The sequence below is a fragment of the Microcebus murinus genome, chromosome 5, assembly GCF_040939455.1.
Source record: "Microcebus murinus isolate Inina chromosome 5, M.murinus_Inina_mat1.0, whole genome shotgun sequence".
In the NCBI taxonomy this organism is placed as follows: domain Eukaryota; kingdom Metazoa; phylum Chordata; class Mammalia; order Primates; family Cheirogaleidae; genus Microcebus; species Microcebus murinus.
Genome location: NC_134108.1, coordinates 1,229,585 through 1,257,557, shown reverse-complemented (window position 1 = coordinate 1,257,557; position 27,973 = coordinate 1,229,585). Strand labels below are relative to the sequence as shown.

The following is a 27,973-nucleotide window of genomic DNA, read 5'->3' as shown; positions in this document are numbered from 1 at the left end:
ACCCCACCAGCCCTGACGGGCCAGAGGCCGGGTCTGTCCTTAGCTGAAAACCGGGCCCGCCTGAGGAGCCCGGCATCCAGTCCGAGATAATACTGTGAAGCATGTTCCCGGCTTTGCTGGCACTAAAGGCCAGGACCAAGTGGCCCTGGCTCCTTGCTGGTCTCTGGGACCCCTGGAGCCTCCTGAGAACACAGGGCTGCACCAAGCTGGGTGCCCACGGGTCTTCAGGACGCCCCTCCAGGCCTGCACAGGTGGCTGCAGCTTTAACGGGTGCAGTTTGAGCCCCGCAGAGTGATGAGATGAGGTTCTGTGTTGGCACAGAGGTTGGGACCTCCCACTCGGTACATGCGGTACCCGCGGTACACACGGTACACGGGGTACCCTTCCCCCACCCTCCTGGAGCAGCATGGCCCACATGGGTCTCACGGCTCCCCCCCAGCACCCCCCACCCCCCGCCCACACCTGCTGTGGACGCTGCAGGGAGCCCAGGCACTTCCTCATCCCGGACTTGCAGGGAGGGCAAGGCCGGCACAGGTGGGTGTTACTGTGCGACCCAAAGGCCCCTCCTGGTGGGGGGCTGGGGCTGCCGCGCACAGCTGCTCCCCGAGTCCCGGGCGCCCACGGCATTCGGAGACGCGCCCCGAGTCAGAGCGTGTCCATCCCTGTGGCGTCCCAGGTGGCACGGTGACGCCAGCGACTAAACATAGGAAATCCCAGCGGAGTGAGTAACGCCGGGAATCGCTCACCAGCTGAACGGTTTGCACTCGGGAGTGTCGATGGCACCTGGAAGTCTAGAAATGTTTGCATTTCCTCTCGTTTTCCACGGCCATGACGTGTGAGGTTGGGAAATGAAGATGGTCTCCCTGTTTCCTGCCCGGGTTCTATATCCCTGAGCCAGAAAACTTGGGGATCTACGACCACGGAGGTCACTGTGTGTTGAAAACCATTTCTTACTTAGTGCAAAGCGTTACTTTGCCTAGTGTGTCATTTAAAGCCCCACGAAACACGTGCAACCCATCATAGCTAACTCCGTGCAATCTGCTGATACCAGAAACACCACGGTGTCCAGAGTGGGCCTGGAACTGGCTTTGAATCCGGATCTACCAGGACCAAGAGGCACTTGCGTCTTGCCTGGATGAAGACGGCACAATTGACGGGACACGGGCGTCGGCGCTATGGGTGCAGGAGGGAAGAACAGCGCCAACTAACGACCCCAGATCCGCAGCTGGGCAGGGCCGGCCGGCCCCTGTCCCCGAGACCGGGAACGCGGAAGGTGTCTGGGACCACGAGTGCATCGAAGCCGGCCGGAGCCCGTGACCCCGGAGCTGTGCCTCCCCTGTGCTGGTCTCTGCCCCCTCCCCCCACGCCGCCCCCACTCTCCGGAGGAGAAGGCGCCCGCCTGGGGCACGGAGCCAGGAGGGAGTGACAGGTGTCCTGCGCCCATGCCCCGCCCTCTGTCCCGTTGGGACTTGGCACGCTCTTTCCGTCACTCTCACACTGTCCCCTGAGGGAAGAGGCAGAGCCGCCCGCGGCCCCTCAGCAAACCAGGCACAGAGGGACCCGCTCTCCCGGTCTCCGGGGCCAGAGCAACACGGCCCTGGCTGTCCTTTTTACTTTTTCTTTCCCCCCATTTCCTTTTTCTGTCTCCCCTCGACCCTCTGCCCCAAGCAAAGCCGACCAATGTTTTAAGTCTGCCTGGGGGGGAGGGTGAGATTCTCAGAAGGGGCAGCGCACCCAGGTCCACACCACAGAGTCCAGAAAGCTGGACGAGGGCTGACCCTGCTAACTCCCTCTGCATCCCCTCCGGCCGTCCACACCGCAGGCCTCCTCTCCTCTGCGTTTAGTGCTCACGGAAGGAGCTTGCCTTAGAGCACCAGCCCTTCTAGCCAACGCCCTCCCTCTGCGGCTGCTTTGGCAACGAGCGGTGGCTGCCGAGTCTGGCTGGGCCTGGACAAGTGCTCAGCACTGCGCGGCTTATAGTAGCTCATCGCTCCTCCCTCGAACCAGAGACGTTGTCCTCACCTTGTGCTCTGTGGTTTTCTCCACCGGAAATGCATACCCTGATTGCTAGACCAGCCACCGCTTTTAAAACAGCATCAAAATGGGATGAGATCTCACACGCACGGAACAAGTCCAAGAGTGTCCTTTGGAATACAAGCCTGAGGAACGTCACTTGGCGGAGTAATCGTGTCTCTGAGCAGTGACCAGAGCTGAAGGTGGCACCCGGCCGAGGTTTGCAGAACCGTCCCTGCCTACCCAACACCGTGATGTCACCCCTTGTTTCTGCACCTGCATCCGGGAACCTCGCCCGTGGCGGACACTTGGGGTTCCGCATGTCCCTGTCTCCAGAAAAGCAGAGACGGGCAGGGGTTGTGTTTTGTTGCCTGATTCACGTCCGTTTGCACAGCTGCGCTGGTACACGGAGAGTGACGTGAGCTGTCTTCCCATCCTTCAGACGGAGGCTGGGAGGTCTGGGGACGTCCTCTGTCCCCAGGTGGCTGGAGGAGGAAGGGGTCCCTTGACAGGTCTCCTCCAGGTTGTGTTGCAAGATACGTGGATCTCGGAGCAGGTCATCGAGGGACAGATGCTTGGTTCTGTTTTAAAATTATTTCTAATCTACGGAAAACAAAGTAGAGCTATTCTTGTGCGGGCTTATTTGAGCAAATACCGGCTGAATGTCGGAGCCCGATGAGCCAGCCGCCCGCTGGCCGGCTGCGGGGAGGCGGGGCCCCTCTGCCCGATTTCGCACCCTCGGCCTCCAGTCCCGTCCGAATCTGCAGTTCGCACGGCTCTGTCTTTAGGTTGCAAGATACTATCTGAATTCAGTGGAAAGCCGCCTCACGAAGGTGTCTGATTATTATTTAGCACTTTCACATCATGCCATTCACAATATCAAAGCCTACATAGTTACATTCACAAATATTAGCGAAGTATTGTCCTTTCCAGTCAAAGGTAGAACTTATTTTTGACGCGTTTCGGGAACACGAGGCAATAACAGACGGAGGAGTGAGAAACGCAAGCTTGCTGAGGAAGCGGGGTCTGTGCGGCGGCCCAAAGGGAGGGACAGCCAGGGAGGCTTGGAAGCAACAGGGCCCGTTCCGAGTCTGGCTCTCCCAGCAGTAAAAACAAAAACCCTGTGTCTGGAAGCCCTGCGGTGATGTAGATGCCCCCAAACGGTGACAGCAACAGCTGGGAAGTGAAGACTTGGTGTAGAAAGTAACTAAAACTGGTGGGCAAAGAGAGGAACCGGGAAAATCGTGTTCCTTTTTATCCATGGGGAGCGCCAGGTGTTCACATGTGCATTATTTAGCTGTTTCTCAGGTGCGCAGCCCGGGGTGGGGGCCAGGACGCCGGGTGTCTCCCAGCGCAGTGAGCCGGGAGCGTCCCGGATAAATCCCGTGCAGACTTCCGGAGGTTGGCGTCTCCTGATAAACATCGCTGAAGAGGAGTGTTTCTGGTTGCGTTTGCTCCCTCGAGTAGAACTCACCTCGCTGCCTCTGGTCAGGGCCCAGAGGACGGAGGGCCGAGACCCTGCTCTGCCTCCCGGCCGCCCAAGCGTCTTTCCGCGGTGGATTCATCCCGTGTGGATTTCTTGCTCGTGTTGCTATCACGTTTCCAAGAAACAGCATAAAAACACCCTCCAAAACGTCGTAAACTTTATATCTTTAATATAAATCTTGGTCTGTATTTCAACATCATACTCAAAATTGAAAAAAATAAATAAATAAATGTCCAGATCTGAGATGTTTTTGCTGCAGAGAGTTAGCATATATATATATATGACCGTGGTCATGCTAAATTAATTCTGAACAGAACATTCTGAACTCATCAGCAGGCGAACTCATAATTCCGAACAGGACTTTTTTTTTTTTATTTCTTTGAGCAGGTGTAATAATGATGAGGGAATAAAAAGATGCCTATTGCAGTTTGAATCTATTGGACAAGAAAGAACAGCGCTTCGTATTTGTAATATAAATCTTTTGACATCATATAAATGTTAAAGATTGTGTCATAAATCACATAGTATACTTCCTATATTCCAATACAAAAAGATAGTTCCTCAATTTTCATTTCTATAAATTAGAATCCAATTATACCAGGGTTTTTAATTATCTTCAGTTGCATAACATTTTATTATTCTATTATTTTAACATTATGTTACTATAACATTGCCCTTTTTACTGAATTTACTTCAGTACCCAGCATGGTGAGGCATGTTGAGAAGATCAGGATGACATTTTCGGGTGAAGGAACTGTAATATTTTGGCTAACGGGCCTTGTAGACATGTCCCACTACTTAGCACCAGAAGTAGAACCTGACCCTGTGTTTCCCAGACTAGGGCCAGCCCATGACTCAGGGTGACCTTGTGCCCTCAGGGTACCAGAGAGCTTGCAGAATTTAACTAGAAGATGCCAAAGCACTGCGAATGAATCAACATGGGGCAAACTATTTGCATAATTCAATTTTCGATAGCCATTTGACACTCCAAACTAATTTCATTCCTTATTTCCCTCTTTCAGGTTCCATAAATGAAAAGTTACCCCAACGGGAAGGCACAGGGAAAACAGGTAACTATCTTCAAATGAATTTCTCTGACGATTTGTAACACCTAACCCAGCCTGTGCCTTAAAATAACTTCTCAAGGTTACAACTTAAGCATATGCTAGTGGTGCCCGGGAGGCTGAGACAGCGTGTTGGATCTTTATTCATTCAACAAGCATTCATCCAACCTGCCAGCTGCCTCCAGTGACCTTGCGGGGTGCTGGGCACACGCTCTGCTGGAAAACCCACCGGGGCCACGACAGGGGGGCTCAGACGTGGCTTGTGTCGGGACTACGTGTGGATACTGCCGGGCACCACGTGGGCCACGTGGGCCGGGGCTTGTGCAGAGGGCTCAGAGGTTCACAGCGACTCGCCCCACGCGGGATTCTATTGTCTCGGCCCTTCCTTACAAGGAGGGGAGCTTTTCCCGCCTGCAGCAAGTCACGGCCTCTAAGACTAGGACTGCCAAGAATGGGAGAGAAGAGTTGACCGTTTTTCTTATGGAAACCACACTGTAGCCCCCTGACTCATGTTTCCGTGGCAATCCCACCGCCCAAGACCTGCCAGGGAGGTGCCCGCCTCGCTCTCTGCTGCCTTTGGCTGTTTCCTTCCACTCCAGGACAGTCTGCTTTCCTCTTACTTCAACCTCCGAAGTCAGGCATTGCTTTCGAGACTAAATGACGTTAGGTGTCGTTACCTAGATCTTCAACACTTTTCTCCGATGCAAGCCATAGTGTAAGGAGCCAGTGACAGAGAGACAGGGCACCCGGGTCTGTCCAGCCCAACCTGGCACGAGTAGAGACCGGGCCGGCACTGGCCCTGCCCTGGGACATCATCTGGGAGACACGGTCTCTGTGTCATTAGGACACAGACACAAACACAAAGTCACAATTGGGCACGGAGCGAATCCGGTGTGTCCAGAGGGCTTCCTATTGGGGATTCAGAGGTGACAGCTTATCCACGAAAAGTGAATTATTTTTTTTTTACCAGTGTGACATGGAACAGAGCAAGCCTCACAGTTGAGGAAAATGCCTCATTTTCCAGCTCATGTCCCTGTTACACCCGTCACTATTTTCCAGCTGAAAATGAGCTCGAGGTGGCTGATAGCATGCCCTCCGTAAGCAGGTCCCTGGAACTGGGACGCGGGCACAGGGGTGAATTTCAGCATCGAACAAGCCCTTGGTCTAGACACGCATGTGCAGAAGGGAGGCTGGCTACAAGCCAGGCGGCACAGCTCACTTGCAGATGAGCACGGGACGCTCAGCAAACTCTGACGGAGGGGAAATGAAAAGCACGCAGCCCTCCAAGACTTTTGCTTCATTTTCTTAAGGCCGAGTTTGGCAGAGGGTTTGCTGCATTTGGACAGAGATATTCTGGGCAGGGGTGTGCACTGTGGCCCCGTGACCTCGGGGTGACCAGGCGGAAGGGGGGAGGAGCGGAGAGAGGCAGAGAGCCAGGGGACCCCAGCACTGTACCTTACTCACCATGTCTTGGGGCCACATCCTCCCCTCCCGTGCAGGGTGGGCTGAGCCTCCCAGTGACCTCATGATTTGGGGACCAGGATGGTGGCCCCCGAGTGGTGACCTGTTTCAGCCTCAGCAGGAATGAATACACACCAGTAATGATGTATTTGATTCTCATCTCCCCCAAAAACTTCCAAATATGTTCTTCTAAGACTTTCTCTTACGTTCTTTTAATACCCGCAATACATTAAATATATGTTTTAAATATGTTCCCCATTTCATTGCATTTTCTTAGGAGAGGATTGCAGAATATGTAACAGCAAAAACTATTTCTAGTTGATAGCTATTATCAACGTTAGACTTGGATATTTCCAATAAGTGATTTTGCATCTTTGTCAACATTTTGACAACAAACTTTTATCAGTTGTTCTCTGTTAAAGACTTTTTAAAAAATCCTCTTTTGGTTTCCCCCTAAAAAAAAGAATACCTTCTGAGAAACCTCATTTTTACTCTTCAGGCAGCTGTGAAAGTAACTAACTGCAGTTACCTCAATAGCCCTGGCGGCTGCCCTTATCCCTACAACCTGTTCTTGTATTTCCGTCCTGAAATCACGACTTAACGGGATCACAGAGCACGCTTGGGTGGAAAACAATTAGGCTGATTCTTAAGGGCCCCACCACGGCCTTGCGGCCGCCTCCCAGGAAGGGCGGTGTCTGGGGGACTCCAGGCTCTGGACCTGGCACCTGTGAGTCCCCAAGCTCTGCACAACCTCAGATTTACCAGGGAACACCAAGTGTGCTTTTCAGTTAATTAAACAGTATTCACATGAAAGATGTGTGGCCCACGAGATGTACGGGGAGATCCCTTATAACCCCCTGCACCCCTTCCTCCATTCTCCGTTCTCCGACCCCTTCGCTCTGGTCCTGGTAGCCCCTACGTGCAACCTGGGGTGCTCACGTGTGTGGAGAGTGTGGGGGGGCCGGGGTGTGCAGAGATGCGCGGGGAGGTAGCTCCGTCCACGGTGCTCTAGGCCCTCCTCTTTCCACCGGGTCAGCAGGTGCATTAGGGGCGTGAGCCTCCAGCCCTGGCCACTATCTCTTTACAACACCTGGTGACCTGAGTCGGTGGCTTTTCTGACTCGACATGCCCCGCCCACATTGTTCCCGTGGCCCCTCATCGGCTCTCGTAGTTTAGAGCCACGTGGGACATTTGCCCCCTGCCCCTGCCTCGGCGTCATCCCCTGGGTCCGTGCTGGGGGGAGGCGGCGGTGGATCCGGGGGGCTGCGTGCGGGTCCTGCCTCCATCCTCTATGCACACTTACTTAACTTACTCTCATAATTGTAGTCTCCTTGCAAATCTTTTCCGTTCTGAATTCAGATGATGCCGCAGCTCCGGCGTTGGAGGCTCACCCTCAAGGAGATGAGGAAGGTGAGCCCGGGAGGCGGCCGGTGGCGGGAGGGCAGGAGAGAGAGAGAGGGCGGCCAGACAGCAGGGCGGGGGGAGTCGTCCGGGTCAGAGCTGTGTCCGGAATGGACCAAATAAGCCAGAAAGTAAACACTGCACGGTCTCACCTGTGCCCCGGATCTGGGAAACCGAAAGGCAAAACTCAGACACATAGAAACAGAGAGTGGGGGTTCGGGGACTGGGGAGACTGAGGCAGAGGGAACAGAGCTGCAGCTGTGCAGGATCAGAACAGGTGCAGCACGGGACACAGGGTTCATGATAACGTCTCGTCCACTGCGAGTCTTCGAACCACACAGGCGAAGAAGCTAGGTGAGATGGCGGGCACGCTGATTTGCTCTACTGTGCAAATCATCTCACCACATAACATGCACATCCACACCCCGTGTGGTGCACCTTACATATGGATAATATGGCAAACTAACGAGCAGAAACAGATTGTGTTCAGCCATTTCCAACTTAAGGAGGACACCCACTATTTTCCCAGATGACTTTGGGTCTTGGGGCTTTTAAAGGTCACTATGGTGTTTTTATGTAGCAGAATGCTGGGGTTACTTTTCAAAATAAAAACTTCTTAGTTGACATTTTACAACGTGGGTAACATAAAATGCATAGTTCAAAGGGTGCAATAGCACATGCCATTTTCTGTTACTGTTTCACATCTTTACAAGTCATCATGCCAAGGATACATTTCCTGTTTTTACCTTTCGTCAATTGTCTCAGGTATTTGCTAAGGTACAACAAATCCTCAGAGCAAAGGGGAACAGGATCTGAAAGCAAAATATTAAAAAAATTACATATTATGAATAACTCACAGATTGAAATATAGAATCGCACGGTGCTGTGCAAATAATAATAATGATAGCTAATGCATGAAGTGCCTCACAAGGTGTGCTCCTGCTCTGTCACCTACCTGAGCTGTCAGGTGCCAATCCACAGACGAGAAGGCAGAGGTCATTTGTCCAATGTCACGTGGACGGTGAATGGCAAATGGGTTCCGCTTGGGGTCTGTGTTCTCAGGCACGCAATAGTGACCCTCACCAGAAACACCCAGTTTTGTTTGTTAAACGATGTTACTGTAAGAGTTGTATGCCTGAAACGTTTTAGGCAAATGTTGCATTTTACATAATTGCATCTTGTATGAAATCTTTGACCTGAGCAGAAAACCCTGCATGTTCTGTGTGAATGACTATTTTTGCCACACAAGGACATATTTTTATACATTTGGACACTTTTCTAAAACCCAAGTCTTTTAAAGTAAAGCCTGTCTGGCTCCAAATAGCTTGTAATTATTACACTTTTGGATAAAGAAAAAATATGCTAAAGTAATGTTTCAAAATGTATATTATTATTTTCTTTGTCTTATCCATATAATCATCTCAACAATTTATTTAAAAATACACACTGTATGTTTATTTATTGTATTGAATTTTTTGGCTTTTTAGGCTACCTGCTGAAATCGTTAATTGAGAAGATTCTGTGCTTTTGTAATGAAATAAAAATAATTCTCATTTTATTCTGGCTCACTAGATATCGCCTCACGTTACCCCACCCTTTGGACGGAGCAAGTTAAAAGTCGACAGAACAAGACCAATAAGAATTCAGGTAAGATGGGGCCAACGTCACTTTGTAAGAAGTGATTCGATAGGTCCAGAAAATGGTTTTATTTTCTTGGAATTAAACGTATAGTGCAGTTGATCCTTGAACAGCAAGGGGAAGAGGGAGACTGTCCCCTAATGCACAGTGAAAACCCCACATGTAAGTTTGACTCCCCAAAACTTAAGTACTAACAGCCTGCTGTTGACCTGAAGCCTACATGGTCAGCATAAATGGTCATTAACACGTATTTTGTATGTTATATGCATTATATGTTGCATTCTTACGATAAAGTAAGCTAGGGTAAAAGAAAATGACACTAAGAAAATCATAAGGAAGAGAAAATACATTTGCTGTTTGTTAAACAGAAGTGGATCGTAGTAAAGGCCTTCAACATCATCCTCCTCACATTGGGTAGACTGAGGAGGGGGTGGCCGTGCTGTCTCGGGGGGGTGGGTGGGCAGAGGTGGAAGGAAACCCATCTATACGTGACCCGTGCAGTGCAAACCTCTGTTGTTCAGGGTCAACTGTGTATCTTTTTCCTTGGCTAATGAGTCATGAAAATAATTCTTCCGGCTCAACCACCAAAACATACTTCAAATTTTGGCATTTTTATTAAATTTTTTAAATTCTTCAAGAGATTTTTCTGTGCATGCCAAGCAAACTGTAGTTTTAAGTATAAGACTGTGAATATTTGTTAGTAAGTATTTACTTTTGGCTTAATTTCAGAGATGTCAAAACACTTGGTTATTTTAAAGTCCCCCAAATTGTGTGGATTGGGTTTGCTACAAACCAGTGCTTGGCAGAACTTTTACCTTTTAAAATGGATCGTTTTGATTCTTTGTAGAGGAACAGTGGGTTGCTTCATCTTAGGTGAGGGATTTTGACTGTTTTCATGAAAACTGACTCCCTGAAGTTTTCATTTAAGCGCTCCACTGATTGCTGGTATGTTTCCTCTTGCCTTTTCAAATTGAGATTTCGTCCATTCTCCCCGAAAGGAAGCGGTCATCCGGGTTTAAAGCATTCGGCTGCGGAGGAACCACAGAATCAGTAACAGCACGGATTTTCTATGATCAGTTTTCAGGGAAAAACGTGCAAACGCAACACGGAGGAAGACTCCGCTTGTATTAAAGCTTTGTTATCTGCAGTTGGGTGTTTTCCCTGAAAGTGCATGTTTAATATCCACTCGCAGAAAGATAAAAAGGTTCAGGGTCCTAAGAGTAGTTTGATTCTCTTTCCTCCACCTGTGCCCACGAGGTGCACAGCCTTTTGAGGGCTGTTGAGGAGGGACACACCCGAGTCCTGGTATGTCACCTGCCACCGCAACACCGTCTCAGCTGCAAAAGGTGACATGAGTGACTCGTGGTGGTGCCATCGGGGGTTGAGGGGGGTGTCCAGTGAGCGCTTACTGCAGGATTTCCACCACGATGTCCCCGTCGCCACCTCCCACCTCTGGACCGCGGCCGCTTGGCTGCACCTTGTTATTGGTCAGTGATTTCCCATCGTCCTTCTGGGCTGAGGCAAGGCAGGGCGAAGTCCGGGGGTTTGGCCATCGCATACATGCATACGCATGGCAGGAAAATTAAAAACATGTTTATAGAGTTTATCTTTTTTGCAGAAATGACCGTTATGAGCAAGTATTCCCTGTCGTATAAGGATACTAACTTCTATACTTATGAACTTCAGAGACTGAGTTTTCTTCAGTTTTGTCACCCTGTTTTCAGAAGTTCCCTTGTTTCATTTGCTTCTGTGTCATACGAGTCAGTCTTGGGGAATTTAACTTAGAACACGTTGTGTTTCGGATTTGCTGGTAGATTCTGAAAGCAACCTGGCGATATGCAAGCTTCATTTGAAAAACGAATATCAAATTAAACATAGAATTATGACAAACAACGGCACTGGAAATATATGGTTTTTATAAAAGCAAATTTGAGTTTTAGTGGGACATCGTTTCGGGTTTGGCGTGTTGAGTTTCACGTTAGCTCACGGAGGAAGGATGTCTCTGAGTCCCACCTTTCTTTTGCCACTGCCAGATTTCCAAGCATTTACAAGACCTGCCAATTATAATTAACCAGTAAAAACTGAGCAGGCTTTTAGTATTTAGTGGGATTGAAAATAATGTTTCAGGAAATTCCAGTTTACATAAGTTACCCTACACTATAATTTGATTTAAATCAGCCCAAATGAGTGGGACACAAAAAGATGACATGGGGTTGATTTATAGACACGGGGCATGAAATTGCCGGATTACGTATTTGTCTAATGCTTGTTGTCCGGCTACAGGTTCTTTCTGAGGGTCTGAAGAAAGACCTAGTTGGTATTTTAAGACATTAAAAATAGTATTTGATTTATTAAGTTTTACCAATGAGACAGGAAATGATCATAGGGTTTACGAAATGATCCCTGTTGTAAGTGAAAATTCAACATCAGAATGATCTCATTTGTTTTCATTTTTATGTTTAAATAATGCTTTAACTTATAATAAGCTTTGGTAGATATAGACACATTTATTGAACAAAACATAAATAATCTGGGATTTGTTTATTATTCTGTATTTTCAATAATTTATTTAGCTTGTCGATACTCTTTCATGTTTTATAGAAAGGGCCAAACTAGAAATGCATTGCTTTTTTGTTTTGGCTGATGTCTCTTTATATGAGCTAAAAGTAGTATTTTTCCCATCAGTGTTTCGAAGATAGCACAATATTACTTTGTTACCAAATACAGTATGATTGCTATGCATGGAAATGCAGAATGAGTGGGAACTGTGATGGTGTGATCATGTGCTTTGGAGCACATGGTGGTAGTAGTTGTTTTGCTTTGTTTTGTTTTGTTAAAAAGGGACCACCTTGCAAAGGAAAATAAATTGCTCCTAGTCTATGAAAAATTGCACATTGTAGCGACCCAATAAATATTTATTTACTAAATTTGTAATAAAGAGTTCTACCTTCATGTGTTTCAGGAGTACTCCAATGGTATCTGCATTTCCCCCCCCCAAAACAAGCTAAATGAAACAAACAAAAGTAACCAAATGGAAAAATAACTAGAAAAGAGAGGTGATTTAAGCACCACTCGAGTTCAACTGTTGGAATTATTTTGATTGAAATACACTATAAATATAAATAAAATATTCTCCTGTTGGTTCCTTTAGTAAGAACAGTACCACTTTCACTATGTGAATTGATATACATTAAATAAATGAGTACAATCTTAAGTTGCTATTACTTAAGAACGCATTACTCATTTTTCCTTTCAATATAAAATTGAGTACTTTTTTTTTTACTACTTTGAATCATCTCATTATATTCAGTTTTATTATTCTATTGGTAGACTATATACAAATCATTTATAAGATTTTATTAGATGTTTTGCAAGATGCTTGTAATTATATAAAATGTACCCACATATCTATTTATTAAACAAATATAAATCTGCTTGGTACCCTTTTCCTGTGGCACAGAGTGCTTCCTGATCTCTGCCCGACTTCCTTCATAACAAGTCTAGAATATTTAAGAGGGGGCTGCAATTTTTTTTTCTCTGTCGGACGATCTCTCAGTATCACCGTAGAATTACAAGTGCTGTTCATGAATCGCAAATACCAAAGTGCCTCGGGTTCTGTTTCCTGTCCGTAACAGAGCACCTTTTTCTCTAGAGGAAAGGCACGTGATCGGGACGTTTTAAAGCCCACGTGGGGAGCTGACCTATAGGGCTGGGGGCTCCCGTGACAATTCCCGCGTCCAGGAGGAAGCTCAGCTCCCTTGTGTGGGGCTATGTGAGGCCAGCGGGATTTGGGGGCAGATTTGCGGAGTCCGTGGTAAGAGATCCGGCTCGTGCCAGGGCCGCACGGAGCCTACTTCATGCCTCCTGCGGGGTTTGGACACGGTGGGATCTGTCGCTCAGGGTGGGTTGCCTTCAGACCCGGGCCAGACCAGGTTCAGGTATGCAGAGAGACCCCCACCGGCCGCCCGGCCCGCCCCAGGCCCCTCTCACCTCGCAGGAGTGTGGGGTGGGGAGGGAGCGGTGTCCTCGCTCAGTGGCTCTGAGGGCTCTGCCGGAGTGGCTGACCGCACCTGGACGCACCTGGAGGGGACAGGCCCTGTGAGGCTCCTCCCTGGCTCGGTCTCCACCAGCTGCGCCCCCCCCCCTCCGTCTAGGTGGCTCGGGACAGCGTGGTGGCTGAGCTCCTGCCGACGTGGCCGGCGCGTGGCCGGCGCGTGGCCGGCGCGTGCCCGGCTGTCAGGTGCCGCCGTGGTGAGGGGTTGTGTGTTGGGCTGGCACTGCAGCCAGCAACTCTGAGTGCAGCCGGTCGCCCCGCATGGGGGATGGGCGGCCGCCCAGGCAGGGCTGAGGGGGCCCCAGCAGCCAAAGTGCAGTTGAGCACGGGGTGGGGGTGGGCGCACTCTGGCGGCCTGTGCTGTCGGCCCCCGTTTAAGACCAAGCCCTTCGCCTCTCCCAGGTGGACCCTGAAGTGCCCCGGAGGGTCCGGCGCTGGGCCGGGCTCCCTGCGGGGGTCAGGAAGGAGCGTGGGGTGGGGCGCGGGGTCTGCGGGCCGGGGAACGGCGGCGACTTCTGTCCGCGAGGAGCCCACGTGTGGGCCTTTCTAACTGCCGCCGCCGCTACGGTGCCAGCGTCTGTCGCCCGGGGTGTCCCCTCGTGGCGCGTGCTGGGTTGCGTCTCTGCCCCGGCGGAAAGGCCGCGGGCGTGACCAGCTGTGCTGTGTAGGCGCAGCCTGGGCGTCACGGGCTTTGAAAACCCGGGGTGGTTTCCATGGTTACGGTTCCTCCCAGGCCAACACCAACCTCCCTGGGGTCAGGGTGCCTTCAGCGTCCCCGGGAGGCGGGGTGGGGGGGTGGCCCTGGTGGCCGGCGCTGCCCAGGGAGGTCCTCAGGCCCGGCCGGCCGCCTGCCTGGTGCTGCAGAGGCCCCTGCCCCTGGGCGGCCAGTGGGTGGCCAGCAGGTGGCCAGTGGGTGGCCAGCAGGTGGCCAGTGGGTGGCCAGCAGGTGGCCAGTGGGTGGCCAGTGGGTGGCCAGCGGGTGGCCCTGTGTTGTGAGCTCTTCCTCGGGGCTCCCAGGGTGCAGCTTCACACAGGGAGCAGAATCGGGGTGCTTGAGGTCTTACTTCATTATTTATTTGAAACCTGAAGTCAGCAGGGAGCTTTCCTGTTTCCCTCTATCCAAGGCTCTTCCAAAACCCAGGGGCCCTTTGGGGCCGGAGCGATGACCCTTGCTGGCCGGGATTGCATGTACCCCCGACTCCCGCTGCAGACCGAGGGCCGCGCCCCTCGCCCTCCATCCCGTCCCCTGATGGTCCCGGGCTGTGCCGGCCTTTTCGCTTATTGGCCTTTTACAATTTGCATGTGAGCTGGAGAAAACAGAGAGCACCCTGTTTTGTCATCTGTGAAAATCCTCCTACTTGGAGAGAGATCTGTCTCCCCCGCCCCAGATGGTTAAAAAGATCTCTGTTTTACGTCCAGAGAGACATGCCGATGTCCCAGGCCGGCCGGGTTTATAGAACTCCCAGTGGGAGTGCCTGTCTGCTTTATTCAGGGCTGATAATTTTTGTTTTATGGCACGTATTATAATTAGTGCCAAAAGATAATTATCTCTGGATTCTGCTTTAAATCATGCTAAATTGCATTCCCTCGGGGAAAATAATATAAAATATATTTGACTTTTCATTAAGCTGCTTTCCTTTCATTCTGCTTTTCAATATGACATTCCAAAAACATCAGGATACCAATTAGATTATTAAGTTATAACGTTTTGATCATTTCGGGAGATTAAAGTACTGCATTAAAAGAAATCAAATACCTCCTCTTAAGCATGAACTTTAGAAGTGTATTATTTAAAAGCATTAATTAACCTAAGTAAAATAATGCATCGCTGAATTTATCCAATTTTCCTAATTAAAAAAGGGAGTTTAGATTTCAATCATATTTAATTCTCAGATTTCAATATTCAATCAAACTGTGGTTAAATAATCAGGATGCAGCATTGCCACCTAAGTGCAGAAGATCGTAATGAAAGCAGGAAGCCTAGGTCTGAGCTGGCTGAGAACACACAACACACGTATGCCTACAGGCCTTGAGCTCTCACCACGCAGGGAAGGATATTTGACTGACTTTATTTTCCAAAAATAAACGAGCTTCGATTCACCATTGAATTAGCGAGGTCTGGTATTACAGTTTCCTTTGCAGAACCACAGCTACAGTTATATGTGTATATACATATATATATATATGATGTTTATTGTGCACTAGGAAAAGTACCACGTGTTTTAATGCGTAATATATAATCCAGTTCTTAAAATAGCCCCGTGAGCCTGGGCCCACTTGTCTTAGGGAAGCACATTTTTCAGAGTCACCACATGCCCGGGTCTGGGTTGAGCCCAGATCTGTGGCCTCAAACCTCCCCCCGGCGCAGGCAGGACGGGCGTGCCTAGCTCTGCAGCCAGCTGCCTCCCCGGCCCGGGGAGGGCATCCCCGTGGCCCACGGCTGGAAGATGCTTCTGTGCGGCCCCCCAGGCGTGGGTGTTTCCCCCCAGCCAGGCCTGGACTCGGGGGAGGGGGGGTGCGTCCCAGAAGTGACCTTGCGGCCAATGGCACAGGGCAGGAGCTGCGAGGTGCGGGGACGGGGGAGGCCGGCGTCTCCGCTCTTAACCTTCCGAGCAGAGGGCGTCCTCCTCCTCCTCGCTGTCCGACTCAGGGGACCGACCGGCCAAGGGAGGAGAAGACAGGGCGGCAGGTGCCCGCATGCCGTGAAGGCGCGTCAGGACACGCGCCATCTTCCCTGCTCGTGGGAGTGCAGTGAACCGAAGACAGGCCAGGCGTGTGTGCGCCTTCTGCGTGCTCGCCCTCTGCATGGGGCCTTTCTTCCCACGGGAGCTGCAACTCTGCGGCTGGGGCTTCTGTGGCGCCGGCGGGCACAGACGGAGGCCCCGGCAGGCTCTGGGCTCCCGCTGCGCGGCCCTGACGGACGCGTCCCCAGTCTGAGCGTCTGGTCTGACACGGCACGGAGGGGACCAGCCTGGTTGGGCCGTCAGTGCCCAGTCTTCGTGGGGGGTGGGGTTGGCTCCCGGCCACGCACGCCTGAGATCAGTGCCCGACTTCACCAATGGTAGGAGTGCAGACGCGCACAGGGCATTTCTTGAGACTCTTGTGTGTGTGTGCACGCATATAGGTGTGTGTGCATGTGAGTGTGCATGTGCGTGTCCACACGTGTGTGGATGTGTGTGCATGTGTGTCCACATGTGTGGACATATGCATGTGTTCGTGTGTGCATGCATGTGTGCGTACATGTGTGTCACCATGAATGCATGTTCATGTGTGTGTTCATGTGTGCATGCGTGTCCACATGTGTGGATGCATATGTGTCTCTGTGTGCCTGTGTGTCCACATGTGTGGATGTATGCATGTGTGTTCGTGTGTGCATGTGTACGTGTGTGTCCACATGTGTGGATGTATGCATGTGTGTTCGTGTGTGCATGTGTACATGTGTGTGTCCACATGTGTGGATGTATGCATGTGTGTTCGTGTGTGTGTGCATGTGTGTGTTTGTGTGTGCACATGTGCGTGTGGAGAGACCAGGTGCTGGGGACTGTGATGTCAGGAGACACCACACAGAGACTTACCCACTGCAGTGAAGTTCACGGGTGGTCATGATTTGGAGGGAAGTAGGGACTGAGTGATATGCTTCCTTTTGCTTTTCAAACTTAAGAGTAGAAACTTTGCAGGACATGTCTCTCTGTGTTTTTGCCCAGGAATCACATCACATTAGTGACATGCCAGAATGCATCGGGCTAACATGTTTCAGATGAAAAAGCAAACCAAGGAGTTGTTTGAAAAGCATTTCAGCAGATCTTGTTTGGTTCTATGTCTAATAATTATCTGCATCCGAACACAGACTACTTAAGTAACGTTAGGGTTCTGTGTGATCACTAACAGACGTGGAGATGATCTGAGTCATTTTTAGACTCCTCAGATGCTAAAAGAGTGGAGGGTTCATCTGTTTGTCCCTGCCTACCTGCCCCAGGTGCTGTCTGGGGGGGGGTATTTTCATGAGGTCCTCACCTTAGGTTAGAGGAGATAGTATTGTCCCTATTTACACATGAAAATTGCAAACATTCACCTAAACAGCAAGTGAAGGTCAGGTGACTTGCCCAACGCTGCGGTTCGAGTTGCCCGTTCATCACGAGGGCGTGCGTTCCTGGATTGCACACGGGGTTGCCGGGCAGGGCGCTGCACCTGCTGAAGGAAACGCCCTCACTCAGGTCTCAGCAGCCCCCAAGTGCACTGTCTTGCCAGGGGACGGTCCTGCCCCGGGAGCAGGGGCCAGGGGGCCGCTCTCCACGAGGTCACCCAGGGTCCAGGCGCCTGCTCTCCGCGCCTCCCTCCCCCCGCCCCGCCTACACCCACAGACACCAGTCCTGGGAAGGGAGACCTCAGCTAGAATGGGGCCAGCCGCGCCCTCCCACGCCAGGGGAGACAGGACAGGCGCCGGGGCACTCTGACCATAAAGGAGGCTGGGAAGTTAGTCCCACTGTGTGCCTGCGGCAGTCGCGCCACCGTGGGAGGAGAGGTTCAGCGGAGCAGGGGTCTCTCTGCTGCCCCAGGCACGGCCGAGCCCGTGATAACGTCTGCAGAGAAAAGCAGATATTGTCACAGTCCCTCTGCACAGGTTATGCCCCGTGTTGAAGTTACACTGATCACCTGCTCACTTTTTATAACATTCTTGTGATTAAACACCCGCATGCATTTATACACATATGTAGATGTGTGTGCATATATATGTGTATAAGTTACATGTATGTGTGTATATGTTAATATTACTTTTGCTAAAATTACTGTGCTGTGTGCTGTCTCCCTGCTCTAGTCTGAACGTTTGCGTCCTCCCCAGATTCCTATGTTGGAATCCTAATCCCCGAGGTGACGGGGTTAGGAGGTGGGGTCTTTGGGAGGAGGCTAGGTCAGGAGGGCGTGACCCCTTGTGAACGGGATCAGTGTCCTTCTGACAAGAGGCCAGAGGGTCCCCGTTCCCCTTCTGCGGTGTGGGGACCAGCGAGATTGTGTGGTCTATCAACCAGGGAGTGAGTGAGTCTCCATCAGAAACCGAACCTGTCAGAACCTCGATCTTGGACTTCAGCCTCCAGAGCTGTGAGAAGTCAACTTCCGTTGTTTATGAGGGCCCCCAGTTCCTGGAGTTTTTGTCACAGCAGCCCAAACCAGCCAGAACACTCCCCAACTCAGGGCTCACTCCTCAGCGTTCTGCCTTTCATCTGTGTGTCTCATGAGCCGTCCACACTGCAGCTCACGTGCACGGCCTCACCTGTAATCCTCGTTAAGATGCACGGCCCCTGTCGTACCTGTTAGTCATTGACTCACTGACCCTCACTCCACGAGCCGTAGCTGCAGCTTTGATTGGACAAGACGCTGATTTCAGGAACTTTCTCCTGGTAAGGACCACCGACTGTGGGCTGGTTCTGGCCGGTTCGCAGAGGCTGTGACCGAGTGCCTCCGTGTCCCAGTGTAACCTTTTGATAGAGACAACCCAATTGTAGCACACTTAAATTTTAAGTCTCCACCCCAAAGTGAACATGGGACGTACAGAACATACATGTTTGCTCATCACACATGCACACAACCCCCTTTCATGATTGTTCACAGCTCCTCCTATAACTTTCAGCTTAAATTCCTACCCTACCCCCCCCTCCCCGCGAGTATCTGTCTCCAGTTCCGGCTGAAGGCCCCCCACTTCCTAGCCTGCAGGTTGTAACCCTTTACAAAAAGATGAAGTCTCTCTTCTCCAAATTTGTGAAGACCTCAGGTTATTTGTTCGCTTGTTCACACGCCCTTTATACATTCTGCTTGCATGAGATTAACCTGAACCTTGCAGGCAGAATTTGAAGTTAATTCCCCTGGACAATTTCCTCCTTCTGCCTTAAAACTTACTTGCTTATTTATTTATTGGAGCTGATGATGCTGGTTAAGCGTGACATCAATAGCAACCCTGGATGGGGGAAGAATAAGAGGAAATGTCACTTAAAAATATAAATTTTGCATGGGATAACCTTATATTAAAATTATTCCTTGTCTATCAGAAGTTCACAGCCTGGAATATGCATTTTCATCTGACAGCCTTGCCTGTAAATAATTATAATTCCCTGCCTACAACCTTCAATCGGGGAAAACTCCCATAGGTTTTCTTCAAAGATCAGATTTTGCTGCGTATGTGAGTCAGCCTGGGCTGCTGTTGACGTCACCGCGGCCAAAGCCAGGGCCGCGTGGACAAGCAAGGACTTACCTTATCCCTGCGCTGGACGCCCCAGTCCCCGGCGGGGAGCTGCAGGGCCGGCTCCTGTGAGTCTCCCTCTGACTGCAGCCTGCACCTGCTGCCCATGTGCTCACCTGGTCCTTCCCCGTGTCCCCTGCTGTCTCCTCCCCTTCCTCTGTCATCCTGCATCGGGGTCCTGCGGTCACCGTGACCGCATGTGTCCCTAACCGGCTTCCCCGAGGCCCCTGCTCCCTATACAGTCACACTGGGGGTTAAGGTTTCCGTACGAAGTTTGAATCTATAACATACAGAATAAAATCATTTCTATCAGTGCGTCTCGGATTCGGGTTTTTGGCACTGAGAGCGAAGCCTGTCGGAAGAACGTCTCCACGCGGAGGTGAGACTGACCACCTGTCTGTCTGCTCCGGCCCGCCCCCCACGTCCCCACCCCCGCTCAGCCGCCAGCCCCACCGTCCCAGGTGTCTTCCCACCGCGACATCTCTTTACGGTGAGAGCCCTCTGTGGTCTAGTGAGGAAAGCGGTGCGAACGAAAGCCATGTGTGGGGGTCCTCACCAATCTCTGACTCACGTCTCCGCTTTGAACCAGGCGGGACTTATTCCAGGCTATCAGATGTTGGCCGAAGATGAAAGTGAGAATTTCCCCCAAACGTTGCTATTGTTTTTCACGGCTACTGATACTTTGTATACGATAGTCGTTTTTAGCCTGTGATTCTTTCCCGCTATTTTTATGAAAACTAGCCACGGACGGCTCAAGTTCACTAAGAAGGAAGTTCGTGTGCTTTAGGTTGCCAAGCAACGGGTCCGTCACCCCTGCGGGCAGGCAGGGACACCCCCGCCACCCATGTAGGCTCCTGCGCGTCTACACGCAGCCTGCAGTTTCCCATACAGTGCGTAAGTGAGCGCAATCCCTAATGGTGTCTGTTGTATATAAAATGCAGCATTTAAGATTTTATAACAAATCCTCCTAATAGATGACTTGTCTTCAGTTTGCATGCTTGTGGATTTAATATGCTTTCAGACCTGAAATTTTTAGCTGAGCTGCAAAGCCCCCAGGGCATTTGCAGCCTTTATGATTAATATCCTAGCACTCCTCATGCAGAGCTGGGCTCTGCAGAGCGCAGCGTGTGCGGCATGTCTGGTTGGTCGTGGCGGGAGACCCACGGCGGTGCGAGGAGGGCCGTTTGGGAAGATGTTGCAAAAGAGGCTGGCCGGCGGCCACGAGGGAGGAGAGGGGCCCGGCCCCTTTATTTATAATTAAATCCTTGACTAGGAATCCTTCTCTCTAACCCCGTGTCTTTATTGGCTCACAACGTTTTGAACTTAAACTTGGGAGATAAATTTTCCAAGATGAGCCTCAACTAAAAGGCATTTTTTTTCCCCTCTTCTGTTTGGAAACTTGGATATCGGTTTGTTTTTCTGGTTTGGTGAGAGTCTACATCGAGGAGATAGATGAAGGGTGCTTTCTTCATTGCAGGGATCAGTTTTCAAAACTAAGGAAAAACGAGAAAATTTCCTTTAAAATGCTTGGTAGGGACGGGAGATTTTACTAGGCCAGTATTTTTTTTTAAAAAAAAAAAACTGTTAATGCATTTCAATCGTTATGTTTTCTCATGAATGCTAAGCTGCTCTACCTGAATCCATTGCTGCAATTTTCGACACTTGCAGTGTGTCACAACCACACTGCGTCTGACGTGAATTACGGGAGTGTAAGAAAATTTAGGTTGAAGCAACTGTTAGTTAGTCAATTACTTAAGATATTTCTCTTGGCTTAATGTCTTACTTCTGCGTTAAAATCTTACTGCCTTTTATTTTCTTTGTGTGCCTTTTGTATAATTTGCAGAGCCATGCTAAATATCTACTAGGTGCTTAATAAAACGCCGGATGCCTGTGGGCCTCCTGGGGTGTCCCGTAACATTCTTAGTCGTCTTTAGAGGAGACGGCATAACGATTTAGGGTTCTGAGCGAGCGGAAGGACAGGGAGAAACCGGAATGACGTGGGGGACCTAGGTCTCCCGTAGGATGGAGGGTAGTTGGGTGGAGGCAGGTGAGGGCCCCGCCCAGGGCTGAGTGGCGGGAGTCAGTGTCTGACGTCAGAATCGAACATTCAACGTCTCCTCTGTGGTTATGGAGCAGTGTTCTATTTTTATTTAACATGCTTTATTTTTAGGTTAGCAGCTTTAGGTTGACAGTAAAATTGTGCAGAAAGCTCAGAGTCCCCTCATGCCCCTGAAGCCCCCAATTCCACTGTAACTGGCATCTCGCTTTAGCGTGGCTTGTCCATCACAGCTGACAAGCCGACACTGATGTGCCATCATTAACGAACGTCCACAGTTTGCATCTCGGTTCACTCTGGGCGCTGGACCTTCCGTGAGTCTGGACAGACGGACGCACAGTGGCACTGCCGTGCGGATTAGCTTAGCTGCCCCAAAGTCCCCTGTGCTCCTCCAGCCCATCCCCCCTTCCCTACCCCTGGGGTCTTTCCGTCCCCATAGCTCTGACTTTTCCAAAAAGCAGTGCTGTGCGGTTGGGACCACACAGCGCAGCCTTTTGTAGGTTGGCTTCTCACACTTAGTGACCCGCGTCTCAGAGTCCTCTGTCTTTCCGTGGCTTGACAGCTCGCTTCTTTACAGTGCTGATTAGCACCCCATGGCCGGATGCACCGTGGTGGTTTATCTATTCACCTTTTGAAGGACACCTGGGTTGCCTCCGCTTTGGGGCAACTGTGAACATAGCAGCTATAAACATGCACGCGCAGGTTTCTGTGGATGTGAGGTTCGACACATCTGGCGAAAAGCCCAGGAGCACGGTTGCTGGATGCCGTGGGGAGGCTGTGTGTGGCTTCGTAAGACACTCACTGCCAAACTGTCCCCACGGTGGCTGTGCTATTTTGCATTCCCGGGGACGAGGAATGAGAGTTCCTGTCGCTCCGCAGCCTCACCAGCACTGGGCACTGTCACTTTTTTGGGTTTTAGCAATTCCGATAGGTGTGCGGTGGCGTCTCATTGTTGTTCTAATGGCATTCACCTAATTTGCTACTGAGTATCTTTCACCTAATTTCACCTAATCATTCACCTAATGACATTCGCTACCGAGTATCTTTCGTGTGCTTAGTTGACATGTATGTATCTTCTTTGGCGAAGTATCCGTTCAGATCTTTTGTCAGATTTTTAATTGGTTTGTTTCTTATTGTTGCGTTTTTAGTGTGGACATGAGTTTTTGAGCAGATGTGTATCTTGCAAATATTTTCTCCCTGTTTGTGGTTTGCCTTCTCGTTCTCTTCACAGTGTCTTTTGCAGAACAGAAGTTTTCCTTTTCAGTGACGTCCGGCTTCGATTATTTCTTTCACTGGCCGTGCCTTTGAGGGCGTCTGCCCGGAGCACCCGCAGGTGTCTTTAGAGCTCAGGTTTCTCCTGAGGCATCAGAGAAATTCTGCTCAAATCTCAAAGGAAATCCTGCGTCTCCAGTGCCTGCAGTCCACTTCGGTGCCGCAGGACACGGGCGGACACGGGCGGACGTGACCTGCAACACCGAGCTTGCCGCCCTGCCCGCCCCGACGGCCTTGAGGATCTGCAGACCCTGCAGGGGGGTTGGGGGGGAGGCCCTGCTCCTCCCAAATCAAAACAAAGCCCGGACACAATGTCCACGCAGAGGGCGTCGTGAGGCCCCTCGCGTAAACCAGGCAGAAGCCTTGCCTTATTAGGCGGCTTTGGCCAGGGGTGCCGCTTCCTGTGGTCCCTGCCGCTCCACACAAGTTAAATATTTAGAATCCGTCCTGTTTGCACACGTCCGCCGAAGCGTTTCTTTCGGCTTCTCCCGGTCAGGATGGGTCTCAAATTAAACAGGGTCCTCAGGCCGGGCAGGAAGGGGGAACGTCTGGGGACGGTGCAGGCCGTGGAGGTCACACCAGTCCCAGGGTTAGTGTCCCCAGGGCGGGGCTCCCCACCGCGATGCAGGGTTTGCAGCTGAACCTTTAACACAGTTATTCTGTGGCTTACAATGATGGTAGATATCAAGGTGAAATGTGAGCATTAAACATGCATTCGTGACATACCTTTTTTTTTTTTTTTTTTTTTTTAAAAAGCAGAGTCTCACTCTGTTGCCCGGACTAGAGTGCCATGGCGTCAGCCTAGCTCACAGCAACCTCAGACTTCTGGGCTCAAGTGATCCTCCTGCCTCAGCCTCCCTGGTAGCTGGGACTACAGGCATGTGCCACTATGCCTGGCTAATTTTTTCTCTATATATTTTTAGTTGGCCAACTAATTTCTTTCTATATTTAGCAGAGACGGGGTCTCACTCTTGCTCAGGGTAGTCTTGAACTCCTGACGTTGAGTGATCCTCCCGCCTCCCGAGTGACCCACTCGGCCTCCCAGAGTGCTGGGATGACAGGCTTGAGCCAGCACGCCCGGCCTATGATGTAGCTTTCATCACGACACTTTCCTGCTTTGTTTTCCCTCCCAAGCCTTGTGAGAGTGTCTATCTTGTCTGTTAGCAGAGCCGTTAGAACATTGCTGGGAAAAGTAACTTTAGGGATGACGCTATCGCAGAGAGTGTGGGTGGCGGGCCTGGGGCTGTGGACAGGTAGGACAGGGGTGCAGTGGGCAGGTGACCCTCCCCTGGGGGTTTGGTGTCTTGGTGAAGTTGGAAGGCAGAGCCGAGCGTGGGCCGTATCTTCACCGCGGAAAGCAAACGCAGGCAGGACCCTCTGAACCCAACGGCTAAACCAGGCTGAGCAGTGGGAAAACGTCACAGACCTCAAGGACGCCATCCGGCCCCTACGGCTGCCTGTGCCCCAGCCTCATTCTCGATCCAGGATGCAGCACTCAGACCTGGCGGCTGAACCGGGGCTATTCATGGGGGCAATGCTGAAAGCACCATGCACAGACGTGGAGGGGATAGAAGACGCTGGTCTAGAAGGTGACAGACCTGGTGGCTGAACCGGGGCTATTCATGGGGGCAATGCTGAAAGCACCATGCACAGACGTGGAGGGGATAGAAGACGCTGGTCTACTGGGCTTGCCGTCTGGAGCGACCAAGTGTCCCACAGGTGTTGCCTTCATGTCAGGTAACCCCAGGATGTCGCTAATCCACAAGGAGTGTTACCTGGGCGGGCCCCTCAGCAGCTCCAGGCTGTGGAGGTCTGCTCCTCCCCTCCTGCCTGTCACCTTCCTTGCACAGGTGAAAAAGTCCGGAATGTTCTTCTCACGGCAGCCGCAGAGGCCCAGGAAGGCAGGTCCGGCCACACGAGGAAGGCTGAGCCCTGGCACGGGTCAGGTCTAAATGCCGCGGCGGCCACAACCAGCTCACGTGTCTGGGCCCAAAGTCGCGGGACCGGGCAGAGCGCCCACCCTCCGCCGGGAGAACCGCAGAACCGCGGGGCGGGGGAGGGGCGTGCGCCGATGCGAGGCGTGTATTCCTGGAAGTGGGGCGTCGGTGGTGTCCTGAGCGGGAACGAACTGCTGGAGGGGGGTGAGCATGTGGGCTGCAGGCGGGAGGGGTCCCCAGGACCGCGTTGTGGTCGTCACAGTAACAGGGACTTGGCAGCGGCCACGGCAGGAAAACAAACGAGTGCACCCGCGTCAGAGCGGCGCAGCAGGCCTGCGGACACCGAGCGTCCAGCCCGGCAGCGGTCACAGGGTTTGGGCGGCGGAGGGAAAAGGCTCGCAGACGCAGGGCGAGGCTGCGTCCAGAGCAAATTCGACCAGACGTGAAAACCGCCTCTGAGAGAGAGACTTATCCGGGTAGCTTCACACAGATGCCCCTCCCAGTCCTTGGGGACAAAGGACCTGCATGGATCTGACGCATCTGGTGGCCGGATTCACTCGTTCCAATGAATCCTCCGCTTGCCAATTCAGGCAGCACCGCTCGGCCCAGAGTGCTGCTGTAAACGAAGCCAAACTTGCGTGTAGAAAGCCAAACCTGGCCGTGGTTGCCGAGTCTCACGTCCTCTTCTTTACACCACGTTTCAGGGTGATAATTCTTTGGTTGATAGAGTGCTCATGCGGTAGAACACTAAGTCCTCTTGGAAAAAAATTTAAAAAGAAAAAAAAAAATAAGCGTTATTTCCTGGGAAGGGAAAGTGCTCAGAAATACCATGTATTTTCGTGTATCATTGAATTTGAGATACTAACAGGGAAAAAAAATTACCAATGAAAATGTGACCAATATTTTCTCATCTCTTAGGATTCCTGTTTGATGCTTATTGAGAGAACTTTGTAAGACTCTTCTTTAGGCACTGACCGTGCTTGCTGAGAACGTTTACACGGAGGGGGACGCAGGGGGCGGCAGTGAGCAGTGAGGTGGGCGTGGCCAGTGCACCTGCCCAGGTGACCACCCCAGCCAGGGTGGGCGGAGCCTCCTTCCCCCCGCTGAGACCTGCCCCGTGCACCTGCTGGTCCATGCCTCCTTGCTCGTGGAAGCAGCTGCTGTTTGATCCCAATCACCAGGTCCCACTCCTGCCCATCCTCGAGTTTCATACACATGGAATAATGCACTTGGCTCCCCTCTGTTTTTCGGGTCAGTATAACAGTCTTCTGATTCATCCGTGTTGGCCGTGTGTACCACCTGCTCATTCCCTGCAGTTCACCTGTGTGATCACATACCATACGCATACACCATACCGTGTCTCTGCGTTTCCCAAATAATGGATATTTTGGTTTTTTTTCTCCCAGTTGGGGCTATTTCAAATGAAGATAACCGTGTACATTCTCACACCAGTAACCTAGTGTGAATGTATGTTTTAATTGCTATTGGAGGAATAAGAAAGGGCAGGTTTCCACAGGGGTCTTAACCATGCACAGTCGCAGAGAAGCTCGCTAGAGCTGCGGTGGTCCCAGGGCTCAGCCGACATTCGGGTGGGTGTTTCCAGTTTGGTCCTCTCCAGCAGGGGCGTGTGGTGATGTCTCATTGTGGGTTTCATGTGCATTTCCATGACGACCAACGATGTTGAACAGTTTCTTCTAGTACTCATTGTTCAATCACCTTTTTCATTTTGAAGTGTCTGTTTCAAACTTTGCAAAAATTAGATCGGCTTGTTGGTCTTTTGTGTTGATCTGTAGTAGTTGCTTACATAACCGGGAATCTTTGCCAGATGCATGTGCTCGGAATACCTTCTCCAGGACTGTGGCTGGCCTTCCCGCCTTCTTAATGGCATCTTCTGGTGAGCGTAAGTCCTAAATTTTAATGACGTCCAGTTTGCCAAATGTCACTGCTGTGGTCAGGGCTTTCTGCGTCTGCTCTAGAGAGCTTTGTCTAAACCAATGTCACGGTGACATTCTCCTGCATTTTATTTTATCGTCTTTATTTTTTAGCTTTTGTGTTCAGATCTCTAGCTTATCTCTAACAAGTTTTATGTGTGGTGTGAGTTAGGCTTTTTCTCCTATAATTGGCATTTGGATGCCCCACTGTTCCAGAATTATTTGCTGAGAAGACTTTCCCTCATAGAATTGTGTTGGTGCCTTGTCAAATACCAGTTGAACACTTAGTTTTGAGTCTGCTTAGAACTTTTTATTCCTCTCTATTCGTGTATTCAGCTATCCTTAGCCGCCAACATACTGGCTACACAGCTGGCTTTATAATGACTTTGTAAGTAAGGTAACTCTTGCCCTCAAAAGTCTGTTCTTTCAGAAGAAAGCTTTGGACATCTTGGGTGTTTTGCATTCCCCTATGCATTAGAACCAAAATGTCAGTGTCTGCTAAGGAGCTTCCTAGAATTTTGATAGGAATTATGTCGGATCCACAAACCAGTTTGGAGGGGAATTAACACTATAATGTTACTCATTCACTGGCATGGTATATCTCTCCATTTATTGAGGTTTTCTTTCATTTTTTTCAGTAAGGCTCTTTAAGTTTTTAATGTCTTGCACCTATTATCATAAATTTATTTCTAAGTACTTTTTGTTTTTGGTGTTAGAGCAAATGAAATTTAAATTTTTTTTATATTCCAATTATTCATTGGCAGTATGTGCAAATAGAGGCAATTTTTGCATATTCATCTTGTATCATGGGACCTGCCACAGCTCTAGAGACTGGAAGTCCACGATCAAGAAACTGGCAGACTGATGTCTGCTGAGGGTCCACTTTGGGTTGGTAAACAGTGTCCTCACCGGGTGGACGGAGCAATCCCTGATCCCTTTTGTCAGGGCACGGAGAGCTCGTTCCCAGGGCTCCACCTGCATAGACGTTCAGACCACAGGAGTCTGTCTGGCTGGGCTGGGGCTGAGCTGAGACATCGCTCCATCCTCACGCTGTTTCTTCTTCCCTGTATCAACTGTGCACCTGCCATATTTTTGGAAAGATGACCTCAGACTTAAATAAAAACTTACTGGCTTTGAAAATTAGATTTCTTAATTGCCTCTTCATGCCCAACATGGAATGAACAAGAAGATGGGGCTAGATAGAAATTAGAATCCCCCAACAAAAGGTAGATATGACTCAATATAAACACAGTGGACATTACACTTAGTGTCCATTTACTTAATAGTTAAGACCCACTGGGGTGGCGTGTGGCCCCCTGTCTACTCTGGTAGCAGCTCCTGAACAACTCGAGGTGCTGGCTGCTCCTGAGTGACAGGTTTTTTTGTTTTTTTTGAGACAGAGTCTCACTCTGTTGCCTGGGGCTAGAG

The 27,973-nt window shown here is 50.6% G+C and overlaps 1 protein-coding gene across 2 annotated transcripts in view; it reads left to right on the top strand.

Moving 5' to 3' along the window:
- SMOC2 (SPARC related modular calcium binding 2) overlaps positions 1-27,973 on the top strand; it is a 154,495-nt gene that overhangs the window by 69,070 nt on the left and 57,452 nt on the right. Inside the window, exons 5-7 of one of the 2 annotated variants that reach the window (XM_076002777.1) lie at positions 4,522-4,569; positions 7,384-7,434; positions 8,998-9,072. In XM_076002777.1, coding sequence (XP_075858892.1) covers positions 4,522-4,569; positions 7,384-7,434; positions 8,998-9,072 — 174 coding nt within the window. Of the gene's footprint in view, positions 1-4,521; positions 4,570-7,350; positions 7,435-8,997; positions 9,073-27,973 lie in introns of both variants that reach the window. The other variant, XM_076002776.1, reaches the window with a different exon arrangement.